General features: G+C 37.4%; 1 protein-coding gene across 3 annotated transcripts in view; it reads left to right on the forward strand.

The window, feature by feature from the left end:
- grip2b (glutamate receptor interacting protein 2b) overlaps positions 1 to 20,791 on the forward strand; it is a 129,035-nt gene that overhangs the window by 46,476 nt on the left and 61,768 nt on the right. For all 3 annotated transcript variants that reach the window (XM_066698315.1, XM_066698316.1, XM_066698317.1), the window contains exons 2-3: positions 13,121 to 13,201; positions 19,358 to 19,493. In XM_066698315.1, coding sequence (XP_066554412.1) covers positions 13,121 to 13,201; positions 19,358 to 19,493 — 217 coding nt within the window. The remainder of the gene's footprint in view (positions 1 to 13,120; positions 13,202 to 19,357; positions 19,494 to 20,791) is intronic.

The raw sequence follows: 20,791 nt of genomic DNA on the forward strand, positions 1-20,791 counted from the left end.
AATGATTTAAATAATCCTGTTGGGGTATTGGGGGTGTGGTGGGGGTGGGGTAATTTAAATTTGAGTTTTAATTTCATGGTACACTTCTGACTGCTATTTTAGAAACTGTATTTATATTTTGTAGGTCATTCTGGTATATTACCAGTTACCCTACTCAAAGAGAGCCTGGGATTAGAACAGGATTGATAAATATGTATAATTCTTACAGAAGAGGCAAGCTGTGTTGTACTTTCTGATATTCATGTCTTGTCCCAAGCCTAGTGCCTGACACTTAACAGACGTTCAAAGCAATTTGTCTTCCAGCACACAGTATTAATTTCACATTTTTGAATGTATTATATATATTGAAATTAATTTGAACTTTGTTTAAATCAAAAGTACCTTCCAGTTTTCTCTTCCAATGCAATGTCTTGCTTTGTATGTTCCTTTCAACTTTTTTACTTTTACTTTCTGAAAATATTAGTTGCCCCAGGACTTTGAGACATTGAATATGAGAGACACTGCAATATCCCCATAATGCTACAGTTCCAAATCCCTAAAAGAGGTCATCCAACAAAAACAGCAAAACATGTTTCAATATCGTATACACTTAGTAAAACACAAATTACATCCCTTATTCTCTGTTAGAAGCTATTCTTAGCCAACTTAATCCCCCTCCTCTTTTGATTCCAGTGTCTTTAGTTCACAGACACTTTGGTGCATGACTAACTACTTCTGTAACTGACTGTAGTGTTGTGTTGTTTTTATTGTTTCAGTCACGGGTGTTAAGGGTAAAGGTAGAACCTCACAAGTTTAAAATCTCCTGCGGCTCATCCTGTCGCTACGGAGACTGCCGTGTTCCATTATCTGTGATGTGTGCCCCTCCATCCTAAGTGCTCATTTGTGTGTTTATCAGGGAGCTGCCGTAATAATCCAGGCTGCCTCTCAGATATATTGTGGTGCCAGTGATAAGGAACAGCAGGTAATGAATAGTGTCTTGCCAGCCTCTCATAATGAATATGATTTCCTGGTATTGCGGCAGTCGATGGGATTGATTAGATCGCAGGATTACAAGGATGTCATTTCTTCTCTTATTTTGTGTGATTTGATTTAATTGGAAGCCTAAATGTGTTTGTCATTTCAAAAATTAACAACTTTGTTCACATACTTTTTTATTGTATGTAATATGTTGTGCCTTCTATGATTCTATCTCTCTATATACACATACATTTTTTTTCTTTTTTTCCAAATGTGTATTTTTTTTTACATTTTATTTTTTCCAGCGCAGTGTTTAAAAGATTCCATGTTTGCAAAATCATGAAAAGCAGCACATTCTCTTTGGTATAACATCTAACAGATTTATTTAAACCACTGCACAGTCGGCTTGCTTTCTTTCAGCGGCAGGATATGGGATTTGCGTCATTAAACTAAATTGTTTCGGCCTAAAATGCCTAGGACATTCCATGCGCTCCAGGTTGAGAGGAGTTAATGACATTGGTGGCACCAATTAAAAGAAGCAAACAAACAAACAAACAATGTTGTTGAAGCCAGATGTCCGTGTGACCGCTTATGTGTCTTACCATGAAAATATACAAAATATACACAATATAAAGCCTTCATAAAACTCAAGTGGCATTGGGAATCCACTCCCTGCTTTCTCATAACTCCATTTAGGCATTGATTTTGTGAACTCTCACACTTGCTTATTACGCACTTGAACGGCGAGTATTGATCCTCCCGAAGCAAATCTCCGGTCCAACTAATGGAGTTGCCTTACATCTCAGTAAGTAAGGTATAAACAACTGCATATGCATTGTTGTGTCACCATAACAACCTGCTACATCTGTACAGGACTCAAGAGAAGCAGTTTGTGAAGTGGGGGGGGGGGAACAAAAAAGAAAAGCAAGGCCACTGAGTTTTGCATCTATTAAACAACAGCTCCTGACAGCTAAGTGAGAAATGCAGTCCAGAGTATTAAAGGAAATAGTAGTGGTTACGAATCACATGTTGGGAAGATCATAACTTATAACTGTCAAATAATCTGACATCCACAAGTCCATCTTAAGATAATATATCCTTTGTATTTTGAAACTGGTCCACTTTGTATTCCCTCATGCATTTGTGCACCTTTCTGATGGAAAAACGCAAATTCACATGTTGTCCTTAAGTGCATTTGCTGCTAAATGAGGAGGAAGCAATGTAAGCACTGATCCAGACACTGGGGTTGGAGAACAGGCTTTCTCATGAAGGGTCACTAACATCAGAATTTTAAGCTCTCTCAATATTTGAATTTATACTGTGGCTGATCGTATAGACTCGGGGGGAGGGGGTTAGTCACAGACTTAATGCGTAATTATAAGTAATGAAGCATTTGTGTGCAAACTGGAAGGATGTCAACGCTGCAGAGATACAGTGTGAAATCAGTGCTTTTTCTGTAATTAATTTCAGTCTCAAAAGGGCAGGGCTGTATTCAATGCTGTGTATTCCTTATAAGTCACAAATCCTTTCTTTCTGTTGCTGCTGAACATTATTCTTCCCTCTATAAAATGTCTTTAATATCTTCATGATCTTTATTTCTCCCCTCTGATGATCCATTTTATGTGTCTCGGTCTTTGGCACACGTTTCACATCAGCCATCGTCTCTCAGTCAAGCCCATTTCCGAAGCCAGGATCTGTTCTACAGGTATACCAATTAAAAATACTGAAAAGGAGCTGGGAAATCTGCTTTCACAATATGTCACACCCCTTAATTCCCTGACAAAGAAATTCAGACATATTGCAACATCACGCAAAGTCAATTATTGAGAAGGGGGGTACAGTCTTAATGAATGTGGGCAAAGTAGTGTTGTTTAGCGTCACAGGCAAACAATCCCCCCCCCGCAATTCATCAATTAAAATGCCACTCATCCATTAATCTGAACCTTCTGCATGTGCAATGAGGAACAGCTTTTGTCCTTCCCTGTGCATAAACCTAGCATCAGTCAGAGCAGTTCGAACAAGCCACTGATCGCGTTCGTTGTTGCTGCAGTAAGCCAGCAGCGTCACTAATGAGTTATGACAATTGTGCGTGTTGGATTAATGGACAGGCCATGTATGTACTTCTTGAGTTTGCATTATTTATTTATTTAAATATTGTGTGTAAATCTAATTTACAAGACTGTTCCAAGGGGATCGGTCCTGTTACACTTTCCATGAACATGAAGTGTCAGATGTCTGCAAATGTCAGTTTGGATTTAAAGGTTTAATGTTTAATTGGTTTTGATTCCAGGGACTGAGTTTAAGACCTCACTTACAACTGTACTGTGTAAATGATGTTAAAACTCCCTAATCTGTTTAGATGAAAATTGATTGAGGAATACCTGTGTTTTCCTATTGTATTGTGGTTTGTGCACAGAACTCTCTCTATGGCATATGGCATTATCAATGGCCCGATGTGCCATGCTCCATCCATTTTATATATATTTATATGTTTAAGCTAAATCCTAACTGAGCTGCAGTAAGTTATTGTGGAAGAAAATATAATTACAATGTTAATGTTCTGAGTCAGTTTATAAACCTTTAACATAATGCTGTGTTCTAAATTGCTCAAATGTATTACAATGTTTAAATATCATTAAAATATAAATTAAATCAAATATATATATATATATATATATATATATATGTATGTGCATATATATATATATATATATATATATATATATATATACACTCACCTAAAGGATTATTAGGAACACCATACTAATACTGTGTTTGACCCCCTTTCGCCTTAATTCTACGTGGCATTGATTCAACAAGGTGCTGAAAGCATTCTTTAGAAATGTTGGCCCATATTGATAGGATAGCATCTTGCAGTTGATGGAGATTTGTGGGATGCACATCCAGGGCACGAAGCTCCCGTTCCACCACATCCAAAGATGCTCTATTGGGTTGAGATCTGGTGACTGTGGGGGCCAGTTTAGTACAGTGAACTCATTGTCATGTTCAAGAAACCAATTTGAAATGATTCGACCTTTGTGACATGGTGCATTATCCTGCTGGAAGTAGCCATCAGAGGATGGGTACATGGTGGTCATAAAGGGATGGACATGGTCAGAAACAATGCTCAGGTAGGCCGTGGCATTTAAACTATGCCCAATTGGCACTAAGGGGCCTAAAGTGTGCCAAGAAAACATCCCCCACACCATTACACCACCACCACCAGCCTGCACAGTGGTAACAAGGCATGATGGATCCATGTTCTCATTCTGTTTACGCCAAATTCTGACTCTACCATCTGAATGTCTCAACAGAAATCGAGACTCATCAGACCAGCCAACATTTTTCCAGTCTTCAACTGTCCAATTTTGGTGAGCTTGTGCAAATTGTAGTCTCTTTTTCCTATTTGTAGTGGGGATGAGTGGTACCCGGTGGGGTCTTCTGCTGTTGTAGCCCATCCGCCTCAAGGTTGTACGTGTTGTGGCTTCACAAATGCTTTGCTGCATACCTCGGTTATAACGAGTGGTTATTTCAGTCAAAGTTGCTCTTCTATCAGCTTGAATCAGTCGGCCCATTCTCCTCTGACCTCTAGCATCAACAAGGCATTTTCACCCACAGGACTGCCGCATACTGGATGTTTTTCCCTTTTCACACCATTCTTTGTAAACCCTAGAAATGGTTGTGCGTGAAAATCCCAGTAACTGAGCAGATTGTGAAATACTCAGACCGGCCCGTCTGGCACCAACAACCATGCCACGCTCAAAATTGCTTAAATCACCTTTCTTTCCCATTCAGACATTCAGTTTGGAGTTCAGGAGATTGTCTTGACCAGGACCACACCCCTAAATGCATTGAAGCAACTGCCATGTGATTGGTTGGTTAGATAATTGCATTAATGAGAAATTGAACAGGTGTTCCTAATAATCCTTTAGGTGAGTGTATATATATATATATATATATATATATATATATATATATATATGACCATGCACATACATGCAATGGAGTTAGTTTCGACTGGGCATTTTCTACAGTTTATTTTCTGGTTTTCTCTAATTAAGTTAAATTCTCTAAGTTCCTTTAAATATGTAATAGGCCTATGTATGTAAGTCATTAAGCAGCAGGACATTATTTTCAAATAGGCAAATTATGTTTTAAATAAAAGTGACAGTGACCAATATGCCCCCTGCTGTTATATCCTGATTTATGCCTTAAAATAAAATAAATAAATAAATAAATACCCAGAGACTAGAATAATATTTGTTTTTATACTGATATGAATATTTAGGGGTCTTTTGGAATTTATGTGAAAAGTAGGCTCAACTGGGAGAGATTGCGGTTGGTCCAATTAGTGTGTGTGTCTCTGTATGTGTGTGTGTGGGGGGGTTTGGGGGCTGTGCTTACATATCATCAAGGCAGCAGACATGTCCCTCTCTTATTGTTCCTAGGCTGTTCTAATGCAGATAATGAGGAGTGTAATTAAGGCCTAAACGTGTTCACTGAAAGAAAGACGACACGGCTTTCCTGCGATTAGGACTAGCGTTTATCTTCCTTGTAATTAGGGGAGGTGTAATTGAGGAGAATAAAAAGTCCCCATAAAAGATGTTATCCATTCTAAAGGAACAGAGCAGCACTACAACCACAATGGCCAGAAAGGTATAGCGTCTGTCGCGGCCACACACTACACCACTGTTGTAAATGTATGTAAGTGTGCAAGACAAGTATCGACTCTGGGGTTTTCCCACCTATGTTCATATTCCTTGGTTTAGGTCTCATGTGTGCATGTGTTACTCTGGTGTTCCCAAGAAAAATGAAATTTTCTGGGGCCAATTTTGATGTCCACTGGTAGATGACAGAGTTATAATCTAATAGTAGTGAAATATTCTGTGATGCAGTGTAGCGTGTATTTAGCAAAGGAGAGTGCTGCATATTTAAGTGTTATTCCCCCTGTGTCATAAAATGACACATCATGAGAGTGTTAAGCTAATTATAATAACATCATGAATGTCAAATTAGAATTTCTGTACATTAAGTGCATTTATCAAATATATCACAGTGTCTTCGTCGATTGTGCAATTTGCCATGACTGTAAATGGTTTGATTACTATTGATTAAATGGCATAGCGTGATTATTCATATACTTAAGTGGAGTGATCTGTAGTACATTGATTACTAGTCCAAACTAATGGTTATAGGCATTCTCAAATAGGAGACATTATTTAATTTGTAGTGACAAGTATAATCATATAATTATAATTACATTATAATATAATATTTAGAACAAATAACATTGACAAAGACAATTGAGTAGTTCTAAGTACTTTGTTGGAAAATTACTGTTTTCTAGAACTTTGTTTTTGAAATGTTTGAAATGGGAAAGTATCTCGAGCAGAATAGCAATTGTCCTCCCTTCCTCGTGAAACTGGTTTATATAAATCTTTTTTCTCTACGTGTTTTTTTTTTTCTTCTTCTTCACATTCTGCTTCAAACAGAACTACATACCCCTCTTGGCCCAGCTTATACAATGCTTCTATACTTATACAATGCATACCATTCCTCAAGGCCGTGTCTTTGCTGCTCATCCGTGATGGCATCTCACCTCACGGTACTGCCGCATCTCTTTGGATACTTTGTGCAAAATGGAATTTCATCCTTGCCCGTTTTGTCCTGAGGCACGGAATGGGATTGTCTTCTTTGACCAATGTCTAATGCTGCTCCTCCTGCAGTTTGCAGAACAGTCTACTGCTGTTTGGCCTGCAGTTATCCTTCTTGCCTTCTCTGACTGCTCTGCTGTTGTGTTCAGTCTATACTGCATTGTTTTGGCAATACCCTTCTGGTTATAATGGGAGTCCAATATCCATAGGCATTCCCCCTTATAACCTAGCTGTAAGAAACTTCAGTAACACAGACTGTTTTTCCTATGAATATATATATATATATATATATATATATATATAACTACCAAGTCTAAAATGGAAATGTTTCTGTAAATCCACTTCCAGTATGATTTACAAACCCAGTCCTCTAAATCATATTGCTCTTTCCATTTTTTTTTCTTTCCACAGTGGTAACCTTGTTGGCCTTACTTGTTTCACCATAATACTGAAACTACATTCCTTTTATGTTAATTGGTGCCCCGTGTGTCTCCTGAATACTCCCAGCACCTATCATTACACTTATGAAGCAATGCAGATGATCTGGCATGGCTCTTCTGTTGGTAAAAGAGTTGTTGGGGATCACTGTTAGCTATGTTCCTAGTGGGTGGTGAATCTTTTTTATTGTGTGCAGGCATCTCCCTAAATTTTGTTTAGACTACTTCCTTAGTAAAGCCATACATTCTGTAGTTCTGGATTGTTTTGTAAGATGGACTCGGTGACATATCACTGTTACTATATATATATGCAGCACTGTGGAGTGGTTGGGGCTCTGGACTCATAACTGGAAGGTGGTGGGTTCAAATCCTGGGTGGAGCAGTGCTGTTGTACCCTTGAGCAAGGTACTTCACTTAGATTGCTCCAGTAAAATACCAAGCTGTATAAATGGGTACAAATGTAAGTCACCCTGAATAAGAGTGTCTGCTAAATGACAAATAATGTAAAAATAATGTAATATATATAAATAAATATTATAAGACATATTAATACAAGATGTAAGCAATGATAGTCAAATTTACACTTATTCTCCTGTTTACCAATGGTTAGATCCAGGTTTCAAAAGTATGTTAAACTAATCAAGCTTCCTTTTTTAATATATTATGAGTAAGAATTTTGCTCCAAGCATCTGGTAATATTCTTAAAACAGGTTCTCTAAGATTATGAAACTGTTTTCAGATTAGCTATTCAGGTGAGTGGAAAATGACAGCCTTTTAATGTAATATGCTTTACTGTTTCATATGAAAAGCAACCTTTTGATAATTTTTAAGGGGATGGAGAAATGGCTGGGGGCGGCTGGAGGGATTGGGGACCAGATGACTCTGTGCTTTCAAAGTTAGGTAGCGTCATGACTAAACCGCTTGCTTTGATAGGTGAAGGGAAGATTTAAGCCCTCCACCAACAGGATTAAGGCAATGCAAGACAGAATCCCATCACAGCAATCGCTGACATGCCCAAGTTGCTTTCAGGTCCGGGGCTGTGGTAATCTGCGCATTGCGCTGTGTCAGTAATAGCTTTCACGGATGTGCAAATGAAAGAGTCCCCCGAGTGTGCTACTGCTATCTGGAGCTGGCTTTCAAGGCTGCTTCCCTGGCAATTTATCATGGCTTGCACTCCTCTCCTTCATGAGGAATCTTTGTAAAGTGTGATTCTTCTTTTATTTAATTCTATTTTCTTTCAGCACCAACCTCCCCCCCACACTTATGCTCCCCACCTTCAGAGTTTCTCACACACTTTGTATCTCACCACACTTCACTTCACGCTCTTCTGAATTGGGCTGTATTCCCTAAATAGTTTAATTGAACTAGTTTTTTTGGTAAATTGGGCCAGTGTCATACTTTCTAATAATGAAACAGTAAATAATTGTCAGTTTCCTGTTATTCCCCATTGGACTAGTCATATCTACTACTGACTTTCTATAGTTTTTTTGTTTTGTTACAAACTGAATGTTCCAGGAAACTAATTTCTTTATAATTTTGTTCCCCGTATTAATAGCAAAACTGATAATATTATGACAATATTTTTTCATTCAACTGAAAAAAGTAGATTTATGTAATGAAAATCATTCATGTTACACTCAGGGAATTAAGGTATCTGTCTTACTGGGTGGCCATATAGCTATGTTTCAACAACTCCTTCTTGAGCACACTGCCCCAGATGTATTGTTTCTTATGCTGCAGTCAAACATTTTTCATCAAAGAGAGATGGCACCCAATGTTGATGTTCTTGCAAATCTTTTGACTTGTGTTCAAAGCTCACTCAGTCCTCAAGTGGCACTGTGCAGACTCTAGTTAGCCCCAGGATGATAAAAACACATATTACAGAAATGTTTACACAGTACAGCACAATCAGGTGGGCTCCTGTTGAAGAGGTATCACTAGGGAAGGCAGTAGAGGTGAGATTGTGTCTCTGTGAAATGTGATACTTCTCAGTACTATACAATACACCATTTGTGTTGCGGGCATCAAGATAAATTTACATATTATTTGATGGAATAATTTTGAAATTGCCAATCATTAGAAATATTTTTTCTTTTATGTATTTTGAAACATGACTCAACTCTCTTTAGTTAATGCAGACAAAATATATAATTTGGTACTTATGCGCTTATTGAAACAGATGACAATTGTTATCAAACTAAAACTGATATCCAAACTAGTTTACATGGAGCTTTGACTTGGTGTATGAGTTTGTGATAAATAAATATGATTTATTTTGAACTAAATCTGTGTCTATACATTTAATTTCTTATACATTTTTAAGTCTGTAAAGTAGTTTTTGCATTAGGATCGTGATGCGTATCGTAAATGGTACATCGTGATATATATTGTATCATCTTTTGATGTATCATCATCATCTTGTATCACCTTGGTGTATCATCTCACTCCTAGTAAGCAGCCCACCAGAGAGGGGAGCTTGTTGAGAGGAACACTTTGAGACTTAATCAAACAGCTGGCTCACAGCCTGGCTGGGGCTTGTGTCATTTTCTAAAGTCTGTCATGAGCTGTAAATATTACATGCACCAAACTATAAATAAGAATACAGGCGGGAAAAAAGTAGTCTTACTCAGTCTCTAACTGCATAAGATACCATCTCCTATATCAGTGTTTCTCACCTCGGGTCCTACACTGAACACTGTATTTTCTGTATTTTGTTACAGCTGGCTCTCAGTTAACTTAATTGATCTTCTAATTAAGCAGTTGTATTTATGAAAGTGTTCAACGTAGTTATTAGCACACAAACATATTCTTTCTTTGTATAGCTTTAAAGCAAAGATACATTTAGTTTATTCCCATGGTTTGATACAGACACAACAGTTAGATTGATATACTACTACTGTGTTTGGGTTAATGAATTGTGGTTACAGAATCTGTCAAGGGACACAAATGCAAGAAGTAGTAATAAAACCATAGTAATTTCTGTGATATGATTATTTTCTGAGAAGATATTGTCAGGTTAATCCGAATCTTAAGAAATTCCAAAGGGCATTTGAGCAAACTTGTTCTCACAATACTCACAATAGTTTGCTCAAAATGGGAAGTGTACGTGTACCTCAAAGCTTAGAGACAAATACATTTAGGCTACTTTGTGTTTCTCAGCTGCAACTGAAGAACATATAATGACAGTGGTTTAATAACATATTTTTTGCAGTGTAACAACTAGATTGCTTTGTGCAATTGACCTAGCTGTATTTTTTCATTAACAAGCAGGACACAGAACTGAACATAGCAAATGAGAACACAATATAATAATTGACTCTTGTGCATATAGCATTTGTATTAAAGTTAATTTTGTCTTTTGTCTAAATTTCAGTTAGATGAGATGTATATTAAATTGTACAACTCGGGGTGTGCATACAGTTTGTGTTCTGAATATAAATTCAATGTTTAAAATATCATTTACACTGACTGTTATGCAGCAAAATTAACGGCGGTGTTAGCAGAACAGGTGGCAGCTGGGCCTCACACAGCCCTGACACTGCCAAGACCCGTCTTGACAAATGATGTGTTTACAGGCATCAATGTCAGATTGGCTCCTCCAGAACGGCATTACACACATGTCACGGTAGGCGATTTCTTCCTGATGTTTCAGACGACAGCATTCCCCTTTGACACATTCTGGGCAAACATCTGACAGGAATTTATTTATTTTATACTACCCTGGTAAATGTGCCATAGTTTCTTCTATGGTTTCAACAAGCCTTCACTGTGCTTTACTGAAGTCTATTTTTAAGAAACCGTGCTCTAACATAGTAAACAAACCTTATAAATATTTATCATTGTATAGTATGGTATTTCAATGGTCCATATTGGAAAGCACAATTAAACACACAGGAAACCATTGTAAATCTATGGTTAATCAAATGGTTACTGTGGTACTGACACTCGAGAGTAATTTCTGAGTTCTGCCTAAATTATGGAAAAGAGAAGGGCTTCAACAGGAGAATGTCTTGTCTGTACTACCACGGAGAGTTATGAACAGGTCAATGGGAAAAGAGAATGGTACCTACTTGATGAACTACAAAATTACCAATGCAAAGAAAGATAAAATGATATTAAGGATCTGTATGCGCTACTCTGTTCCCAGCTGAATAGCTATATTTAGAAATAAAACAAAACAAAAAGTAGTTGTCCTTTCAGCCTCACTTCAAAAGTGACCTGATTCGATCTACTTCAGTGTACTACTTAATACTCCTTCAAGTTGGAGAACTGGATCATTAACCACAGTTCTTGCTCATAATCTGTAGATAATGCATTGAGAATTCTGTAGTGTCTGAGATGATGTTGCCAAGAACAAAATACATGTGGCATTAAGTACTTTATATTATGAGCTACACAATTCAGCCAGGAGACACAGGATACTAGTTTACCAGGGAGGTTTTGTTTATTTCCATGTAAATATGATATCTACCTGCAGGGAACGTAATTGCTTATTGTTATGTACCTCATGTGTGAAACAAAGCTTCAGGCATACAGCCTTATCTTCGCAAATATGCCACAAATTGTAACACTTTCACTATAAGTTACTGAGGATTCTTTCCTTTTACATATCTATTCAACATGTGTAAATGTTTGTTCATTTATGTATAAACATCAAAAGTGGTCAAAAATAGCGAGATGAAGGCCTAGACCAAATCAACACTTTGACCTACTTATGAAACTGCTAGATTTCACTCTTGTACTGTAGCATTTTATTTGTTTTATAAGTAATAGTGTGGATTGTGACATGATACAGAACAGGTTTATATTTTGTAATTCATGAGTAGGGAAAAGTTTTTATTTTATCTAACACAATTTGATATTAGCTGCAACTTCACAACAAAATGGAACATTTAAGATTGAATTGCTTGTTGAAAGCAATCATGACGTATGTTGAAGAGTTTTGTTGTAGTGGCTTACAGCAATTACCACACTGTCATGGATTTGTGTTCTGTCTAAGTTTTTGCAGAGATCTGTGCCTTGGCATTATTCTGTGTATTCAACTGAGAGCCAACAGTTCTCCACTAAGCTACCTGGTGCAACATGCAATGAATTTCATTTTCCACATTTCAGTGAACGCAGCTCCAAGCGATTTGTGTATGGGGTATTGAGCAATGAGTCAGCTTGCCTTTGAGAGGAAACGAGGAGTTCTCTCGCTTCACATGCACACTCCGGGGACAGGCCATTCCCTGACGTCTGGTAATTGAAACAGAAGATCGTTTTTTTGCAGCTTGTCGTGTAACAGTTTGCAGATCAGCAAAGTTTCCCTTGCCTTTGTACTACTTAATTGAACTGTTATTCAAATGAGGGGGATGTGCCGTCAGATCATGCAAGGCATACCAAATCATTGTAGCTTTCTAAGAAGACAACAATAAAAATAAAAAAAACAGATAGGGGTGGTACCTTAGTTTAAACTTTCCTTTGCGTAGCTGTGTTCAGATGGTTACTAAAATCATTTACCCTATGATATTTTGTCTGTTGAGTAAACATTGTTTTCTTCAGTCATCCCACAGCAGTTAGACACTTTATCAGTTAGAAAAACCTCAGGGCATGTGCAGTACCTAACAACCAATTCAGAACTAGGACACATTAAACCAATAATCCATACTCTGTCGTTCTTATATTAATTATTATACCAAGGCATACCAAAATAAAGTATGTATTGTTAGAAGGTAGTTATTGATAGTTTAAATACATAGCAGAATAAAAATAAAAGCAGATTTTGGACACTCTGACACTAACTTCATTAGCCACTGATCTGCTTGGAAAAGTCAATTGGCACCTTGGTGATGCTCTATCAAGCTTGATCCACTTGCTTTTTTCTCTCTTGCCCGCACTATTTCTTCCCCACTTTCTAACACATCAGAGAAGGCTTTTCCTTTTGGTTTTTTCCATGAGAGATTCCTTAAACAGGAATAGCACCCCAACAAAATGGACAGTGTCAGCAAGGGATGGCCTTCACCCGAAGCCTAGTCCTGTCGCGCGCATCTGCTCGATGGCCGTGTAATTCTAATCTTTCCTTCCGATTTTCAGATGATGGCCCTTACTCAAAGGGGAACAAGGACCCTGCAGGGACAGACATTTCCCTGGCTTCCAGAAGACAGAGTATCCCAGGTACAATTAGACATTATTTCTCTCTAGTTAGCGCAGTCCTGACTCCAGTAGGGCTCTGCTTTAAGGCAATGGTGTTTCAACAGCCCTGCGTGTAGGGAGCGGGCAGAAGGAGGAATTTTGTTTTGCGCTTTGGAATTGCAACTTGATGGCTGCGTTACAATTTGCATCTGCTGATATCCTTTTATTTGTTCATTTATTGCTCCGATTGGCTTTTACTTGACTTGTACTTTACTTTTCCTGGTTTTATGTACAAAAGTGGATTCATGTTTATTCTGTAGTGGCTCTAGTGTTCGATACGACTGTTTTACTGGGATGTAGTGCATGTTTATTTCCTCTCTGTGCCCCAGAGTAAATCATTCACAGTGTGTTTTACTTTTGTCGAAGCTGGAATATTTCCAGGATTTGTTTTAAAATGTGCCTAGATGTTGATTTGTAGTCTCCTCGAGGAACCTTTCTTTTTGTCAGACGCTCCTGTGTGCTACTCGCATTCCTCAGATCCTTAAATCTACAAAGTAGCTCCCTTAATATCATAACTGGATATGGAAATACATTACACTACATATATGCCTTTTCATCTTCAAGAAACGGCAAAGTGTTTTTTTTTGTAAAATGTGTCTGTCTCCTTTGAATACAGGAGCCCTGTGTTCATCAGGGGATGCCTCATTTAAAACAGGTTCTGATGGGTATTAGTAAATCTTGTTTGCTAAATTAGTTAGTATATAATCTTCAACCCTGTTCAATTTAAAGCTTATTTTTGTTAATGTAGTTTGTTTTCCGTTGCTTCTGGCTGCTGTACCTGTGCTGGAACTCTGTATTGACTACATATTCTTCATGAACATCATAGTCATGCTTTACATTGGGTGGCGTTTTATAATGAATGTAATCAAAATAAGCTCAACATGTCTTTCTTGTTTTGTTTTGTAATACAGCGATTAATATATAACAGGCTGCTGTTCATGTTGTATGCTGATTCTTTCTACAGAAATTTTGTTTTTATTTTGCAGTTGTGTTGAGGGGTTATTCAGGCTACATATATAAGAATGCAGACTTTTAAATCCTGTTTTCTGTGCTCGAGAGTGTCATGTACTCATAGTAACAACACATAAGATGGGGGTAAATTTGCCATAATATTTAAAATACAAGCCAAAATTAATACAACTGTCAGACTGTCCATTTGAATTGAACCAAACCAAGTCTTAACTTCTGACAAACATAGCATACATATGTTGAGCTTTTTGTGTCTCTCTTATAGGAAGACTCAAATGTGCCATTTAAAAAAAATAGTAAATAAACAGTAATTTGTCTTAGTGTATATAAAGCTCTGTTCTACAAGACAATCATAAGTCATAAGTATATACAATTATTAAACTCTGTAGGTCTGTCTGTCTGTTAATAATCTGAACTTGTGCTGCAGTAATAGGATAGTTTATCTCTGCAGCATTTTTATGAAAGAAAGGGAACTTTTCAAAGGAGCCCAGCAGTACAGATAAATCCTAGTAAATATATCTTTATAGTAGATATAACTGTATTAAAAAGAGATTTCAATTAAATACATTCACATACAGGGGCGTTTCTAGACTTCAAGTTTTAGGGGGGCTTGGAAATGGTGTCAAGGACCTGGGGGGTGCTGACAGTGTTTTTATTCCTGTGCAAGAGTTGGGGGGGGTGGAGTTGCTGACAGTGTTTTGCGCATTTATTTCTTCATTCTTGAATTCTTTTGTTGAATTATTTTTAGGGGGGCTGAGAGAAAATTCAAGGGGCGGCTGACGGTGTTTTGTCGGACTGTTTGACCACGCCGTTACTTCATAATCGTATTATTTTTAGGGGGGCTGAAGCCCTGTTCACACATAATGGGACATATTCAGAAAGCATGTACAAATGTATAAGTATATTAATAAAGGAAACCCAAAGGTAAAATCTTGTTTCACCCAGTGGTTTTGGGAATATGCGATTGGTGGGCAGGTTGAAGTCTGGTCTGAATCTTGTTAAAATTCACAAGAAGCACTCACCCTGACAAAGTCATTTCTCCAGCCTTTAAGGACTCCGGTCTGTGTGTCAGATTTTTTTTGTGTCTGTCTGTCTTTTTGAGAGTATTGGAGAAAAACTAAAAATGACTTTCCCTTGAAACAACTTTCTTCAACAACCATGCTGGAAGTCTGATATTTTACAACCATGTTTGGAAGAACAGTTCTACACCGAGATTTGTTCTGCATGTTCGCCATTGAATTATGGTGGATACCCAAGTCGTTTTCTTCAGAACTGTCATAACTGGATAATTATTCTGTTATTAACATCCGCAAACACTTTTCAGGCCTTGGTTAGCCACATGAAGATATGTCGGTTTTCCTTCCAGCATACAGTGTCATTATTGTCAGCTGAAGATACCCAGGTTTACAGTTTGCATATATTACCTGAAACCCTTTTTTGTTTTCAAGCAGGATCCATTTAAATAGGAAATTAATTAAAAACAGATTAGTAAAACATAAATGTGCGGATTAATACAGATATTTTAATGCACTCGTGTCCAAAAGCAGTTTGCCACGTGAGTAAGCCTAGAAAGCACAGCTGTATAATGAGCTCAACAGTTTCTCATTTGGCCCTTGGCTGGTAAAGCTTAAATCTAGTGATTGCCCTGTGACTAATGGGTTAATGACACAGACACTACATACTAAGACCAAATCAATAAAGTCTCCTAGAAAAGATATATTATAGCCCTTTAAAACGCCTTGAATCATTAGCTTTATTGTCACAGACTTCTCTTTTTCTAATAGTTTTGAAAGCTTTTCCTTATGTAGTTTTCCACTTGACGTTTTTAATCAGTCACTACTAGAAAAGATAGAAGCAATTACCACCTGCATTGTGACACTTTTCATGCATATATATGTCCTAATTATTTCTCTGGCATGAAAGACTGCTGCTCTGCTTCACACATGTTCGACACTCTCAATCACTTCAAACACCTTTAATCCCATAAAAATGTAATGTGTTCATGAAGCCGTTTGCACCAAAAGACAAGGGGTGCTCAGAGTATAGCATCTTTAATGGGAGTCAAAGAAAGGCTGCTGTTTGTGTTTAGAGTAGGCTACTGTAAGTGTGCTGCATAGTAACCAGATCCATTTATAATGTACACCGGCATTGTGCCCAGAAATTCTGCAGATTTTCATATGCACAATATGAGAGAGTTGAATACAGTCTTCCTTTTGTGTATTCGGAGACTACCTGCCTATGGCGGTATATACAATCGCATTGTTTGAATCTGGTACCGTATGTAGAAATCTTGATCTGCACTACTTCATTTGTCTGTTCTACCAATATGCAAATATATTTTCAGACATTTCACTGCTTGAAGTATAGAACTGGTTCTATTTTGACAAACTTTAAGACCTGTCTTGATCGGTTAGGCAGTCTTAACTGACCTAGCAAGTAGAGTACCGTATTATAAATTATGTTTCCAGATGGTTATGACATTGAAACTCTGAACCTGCTCAAGGCAAGATTACAGTGGGTCTTGGATTGGAAAAAGGTAATTGTCACAATTGTCATTTTGAATGGCAGCTGCTTTGTTGATGAAGATGAGCAAGAAGATTGCAACCATTTCTCCTCTCAGTCTTTAGCTTCCAGCTCTGAGTGACACTACAAGCCAGCATGTCCCTCTTTGAGCCCCACACTTCTAAAACTCACATTCTGAGATCTGAGCTTACTTAGAAACCTTTCTGCTTTAGTGAGAATTGTAATGTAGTTATTCCTATTGAAGATGAAGATTGAGATCTATTTGGAGTACGATTAAGATTAGTTATAAGCAACAGTCCTGTTCTTAAGTCTTCATTTGTGGCCAGTCTACCAGCATTGATACATTTTGGGGGGTTATTGGGGCACATTCAAATCTAGTTCACTTGCAAATAATTTTAGTTATAGTTCATTTACAAACTTGCTCTACATTTCCTTTATTTGTGGCTTTTATTAACCACAAAAGAAATGGATCATACATATTTCAGTGGATGCATTTTCCAAGTACGGAACTTCCTAGTAGTAGTTTTTTGGGCTTTAACAAAGCAACAAGGCTGGGCACTACCACGTGGGTAGTGCCTTTGCATTGAAGTACATCACTTTCACAGTTCGGTTCACTGTTTGGAGCGGTTAGTTTCCAAGTGAACCAGAATGCATGTGCTCTCACATTGCAAAACAGTTGGTGGAGCAATGTCACAAAAGTTCATTTTCAAGGAAACTTTTCTAGTGGTCTCTGTCCGTTTTATTTAATCCTCATCCTAGTGCAATTACATCAATATCAGGGGTTTCACATATAGCTGAAAACAAATTGAACCACACATCAAATTGTAGGTGTGAAAAAGCCCCTTCATTAAATTTGTAGTGTGAATTAAAACTTGTGCCCTGTAGTTGTGATTGCTGATAATCATATCCAGAGAGTGCATTGCAAATTAATTACAAATAACTGATTAGGCTCTTAACTAGGGCCAATGGTTTATTTTACCCCTCCTCTGGCCACCTACTTCATACATAGTTGACATGTTTTAACTACAAAATCTCCAGACAGATCTTCTGTTTCATTAGACAAATCCATACTGCAAAATCTGTTTTAAGCTACAATTGCAAAAGTGTTATTTTGAAAATGTACTGCTTCATTCAAAATGCAGGTGTCTCAACAACTTAATCTTAATGGTAGCATCATACAGCATGCTTTTGGAATAGAAAAAAACATTTTAAATTAATTAATTAATCCAGATTTTTATATATTTTTATGGTGCCCTCTTTTTATGGCACATTTGGCTGCTCCTTAAAAGTACATGGATTTATCAGTGATAAAAGAAGGATCAAATCATCAAGCGTGGAGAAAGCCATAAATTGACCTTCCCTTCATACAGAACCAGACATTGACATGGATGTTGTTACTAATCTCTGTTGTTTATCACCTGCATCAGGAAAATCTATATTCTCAAAAATGTAAAAGTATCTTGGGGAGATTTGACATCTCCTCAGCATGTTGACAGTTTTCAGATGGGAGTTGTGTTGACTCATTGAGCATTCAGAACTAATTTCTACAGTGTTCACTATATTTTATAGCTCTCCTGCTCATTGTTTTTCCCATCCTCACCAGGATAACTTGTAATTTGCCAAACACGAAATACAACAGTTTATAACATAGTAAATTCTATACATATGTTAAGATTATAAATAAATGTATTTGACTGTTGTTGAAATACTTTTCATGGTTGTGTACCTACTTTGTAAAATGAAACCTTTGTCACCCCTTGAAGGATGGCAGGTTGTGAATGTAAGCTATTTGCTGAAGCAATTCACTCCTGGTACTCACGATTAAACTCAAATATTATCATCAGTAATGAAGGCTTTGGAATGACATCAATCGCTATTTCAAGGAAAATTGCAGATGCCCACATACAATGTGCAAAATAATATAATATATATATGTAATATAGTCAATTCTAGAAAGATGCCCAGAATGAAAACAAACGTTTTCCATTTTCTTGCATCCTCTCTATTATCTCTGTATGATCTGTACTAGACCAGTACCAAAGCTGATTGGGAATCGGCAATCTGTCACTCTACATGAGCATCAGTTCTTCTGTTCAGTGTCTCGGTCGTGCCTGAACTGGCAGTTAGTAATACTCCTCAACCATTATCTTATCACACTGCGGGGGTTGTGCTGTCTGAGATGGCTATCAACTGAACACAGTATTACTATACCAGTGTGGGGTGGAAAAACCTTTTCCATATGTTCAAAATTGTTTGAACATTTTTGTCCTTGTGCTCTTTGAGAATGAGTTTGCTCACTAGTTCTTCATGTTAATGCGGTAGTTCAATTTTCTTGAAATTCAGTCTTCGAGTGCCAATGTCCAGCAAGTTTTATAGCAAGTTTTAAAGGTGAATCATTGTCTGCATTCAACCTGGTGAAGAGCATTACTTGGTTCAGTTAAGTGGATAATTGGACCAATTAACTGATTAAGAGCTCAGGGTGGTACCAAAACCACAAGTGCTCTGGCCCTGAAGAAGTGTATTTGAGGAACACTATGGCAGTGTCTTTTTTTGTAAATTGTTTTGTCTCTGAGCTCCAATGATCATTGATTGTACTTGACACTGATAACCCCCCTCCCCACCTCTGGGTTGTTTTCTTGTTGGCAGAAGAGTTTCGGGGCGTGACGATTGTGGAGCTGATTAAGAAAGAAGGCAGTACTCTGGGGCTCACGATCTCAGGGGGAACAGATAAAGATGGGAAGCCAAGAGTGTCAAATCTTAGACCAGGAGGTCTGGCTGCAAGGTAAGACATCAGAACTAACACTTAACTGGTTAGACACAAATAAAGAAATGTTGTCTCCTCTTAGTTCTCCTATCTGTCATGTGAGCTACATAAGCTTTCCAAGGCCCGAAAGTCCTGTAGACACTTAGTGACATTAACATAATGCAATAATTATTGAATGCTTTGGAATTGTATGAAGGCAAATCCACCGTGTAATATACATTTCAGACACCATTGTTTATATTGTTTAAAGAAATGTGGTCCTCCATGAGTTTCTGAATTGTACAAAATATAAGTAATAAGTCATCCCAGCATGATCCATGCACAATGAACAATTCATGTTTTTAGGTTATTAAGAAGGAGTGTTACTGAATAGTCTGTCTTACAGTGGTTCCTGTGCTGTTCCTATCTGTTCAGTAATGGATTGGATGGACATATACAAACAAATCTGAAAGATACCCTTGATCTGTATGACTTAACTTTCAACTGTTCTTCTGCCAAGCTAAATGAGAAACTTTGATCAGTGCATGCGTGATAAATATGTATGTATTGTTCAACATAAGTCAATAAATGTAGCTAGCTCTAATTAATATTTAAAACATGTTGCATAAAAAGGAATTGAAGACTTGAAATGAACTTCAGATGCTGTCAGCAAAGGCTCAAGTCTTTGTCAGAGGTCTTACACAGTGGCAGGAAGATATGGTAAACATGAGAATAGCTGTCATATGACTATGATTGACGTGATTTATAACATGACCAAAACATGTGAAAACGATTGTACATGTCCCTAGGAGGATCCATAGTTTAAATTTCTCAGCTACGTCTCACTGGAGTAAAAGAGAGACAAGGCACTGCAATCTTTGTATACTTGAGTGAAATCACATTTTCATGTATTGATAATTGTATTGTATTGCTTCTTTGCTTCTAACGCAGTTAAAGGATTTAAAGCCTCACTATCTGACACATAATGTCTAGATTACTAAAGAACATCAAGAAATGAATGACCTAGAAATGATCATGAATTCCCTAGACAGGCTTGGTAAAGGTATTATGGTGGTCACATACAGGGTTACGTGTTAGTATTTAACCCTTTAGCATCCAGTTTCTGCATTTGATGTGTAGTTACAGGAGAAATGTATGCAATTATGTAAGGTCACAAGAATTTGTGTAATTTCATCATGCAGCTTATCTTCACATTGTTCATTGAAGCACTCTCCAACTTTCTACAAACGCACTATATTTGTAGTAACAGTTACTTTAACTTGAAATACGGTGTTCTATACAAAAGACACTTGTCATGCCATTTGGTTGATTTTCCA

Source organism: Amia ocellicauda, chromosome 3 (assembly GCF_036373705.1).
Source record: "Amia ocellicauda isolate fAmiCal2 chromosome 3, fAmiCal2.hap1, whole genome shotgun sequence".
Taxonomy (NCBI): Eukaryota; Metazoa; Chordata; class Actinopteri; order Amiiformes; family Amiidae; genus Amia; species Amia ocellicauda.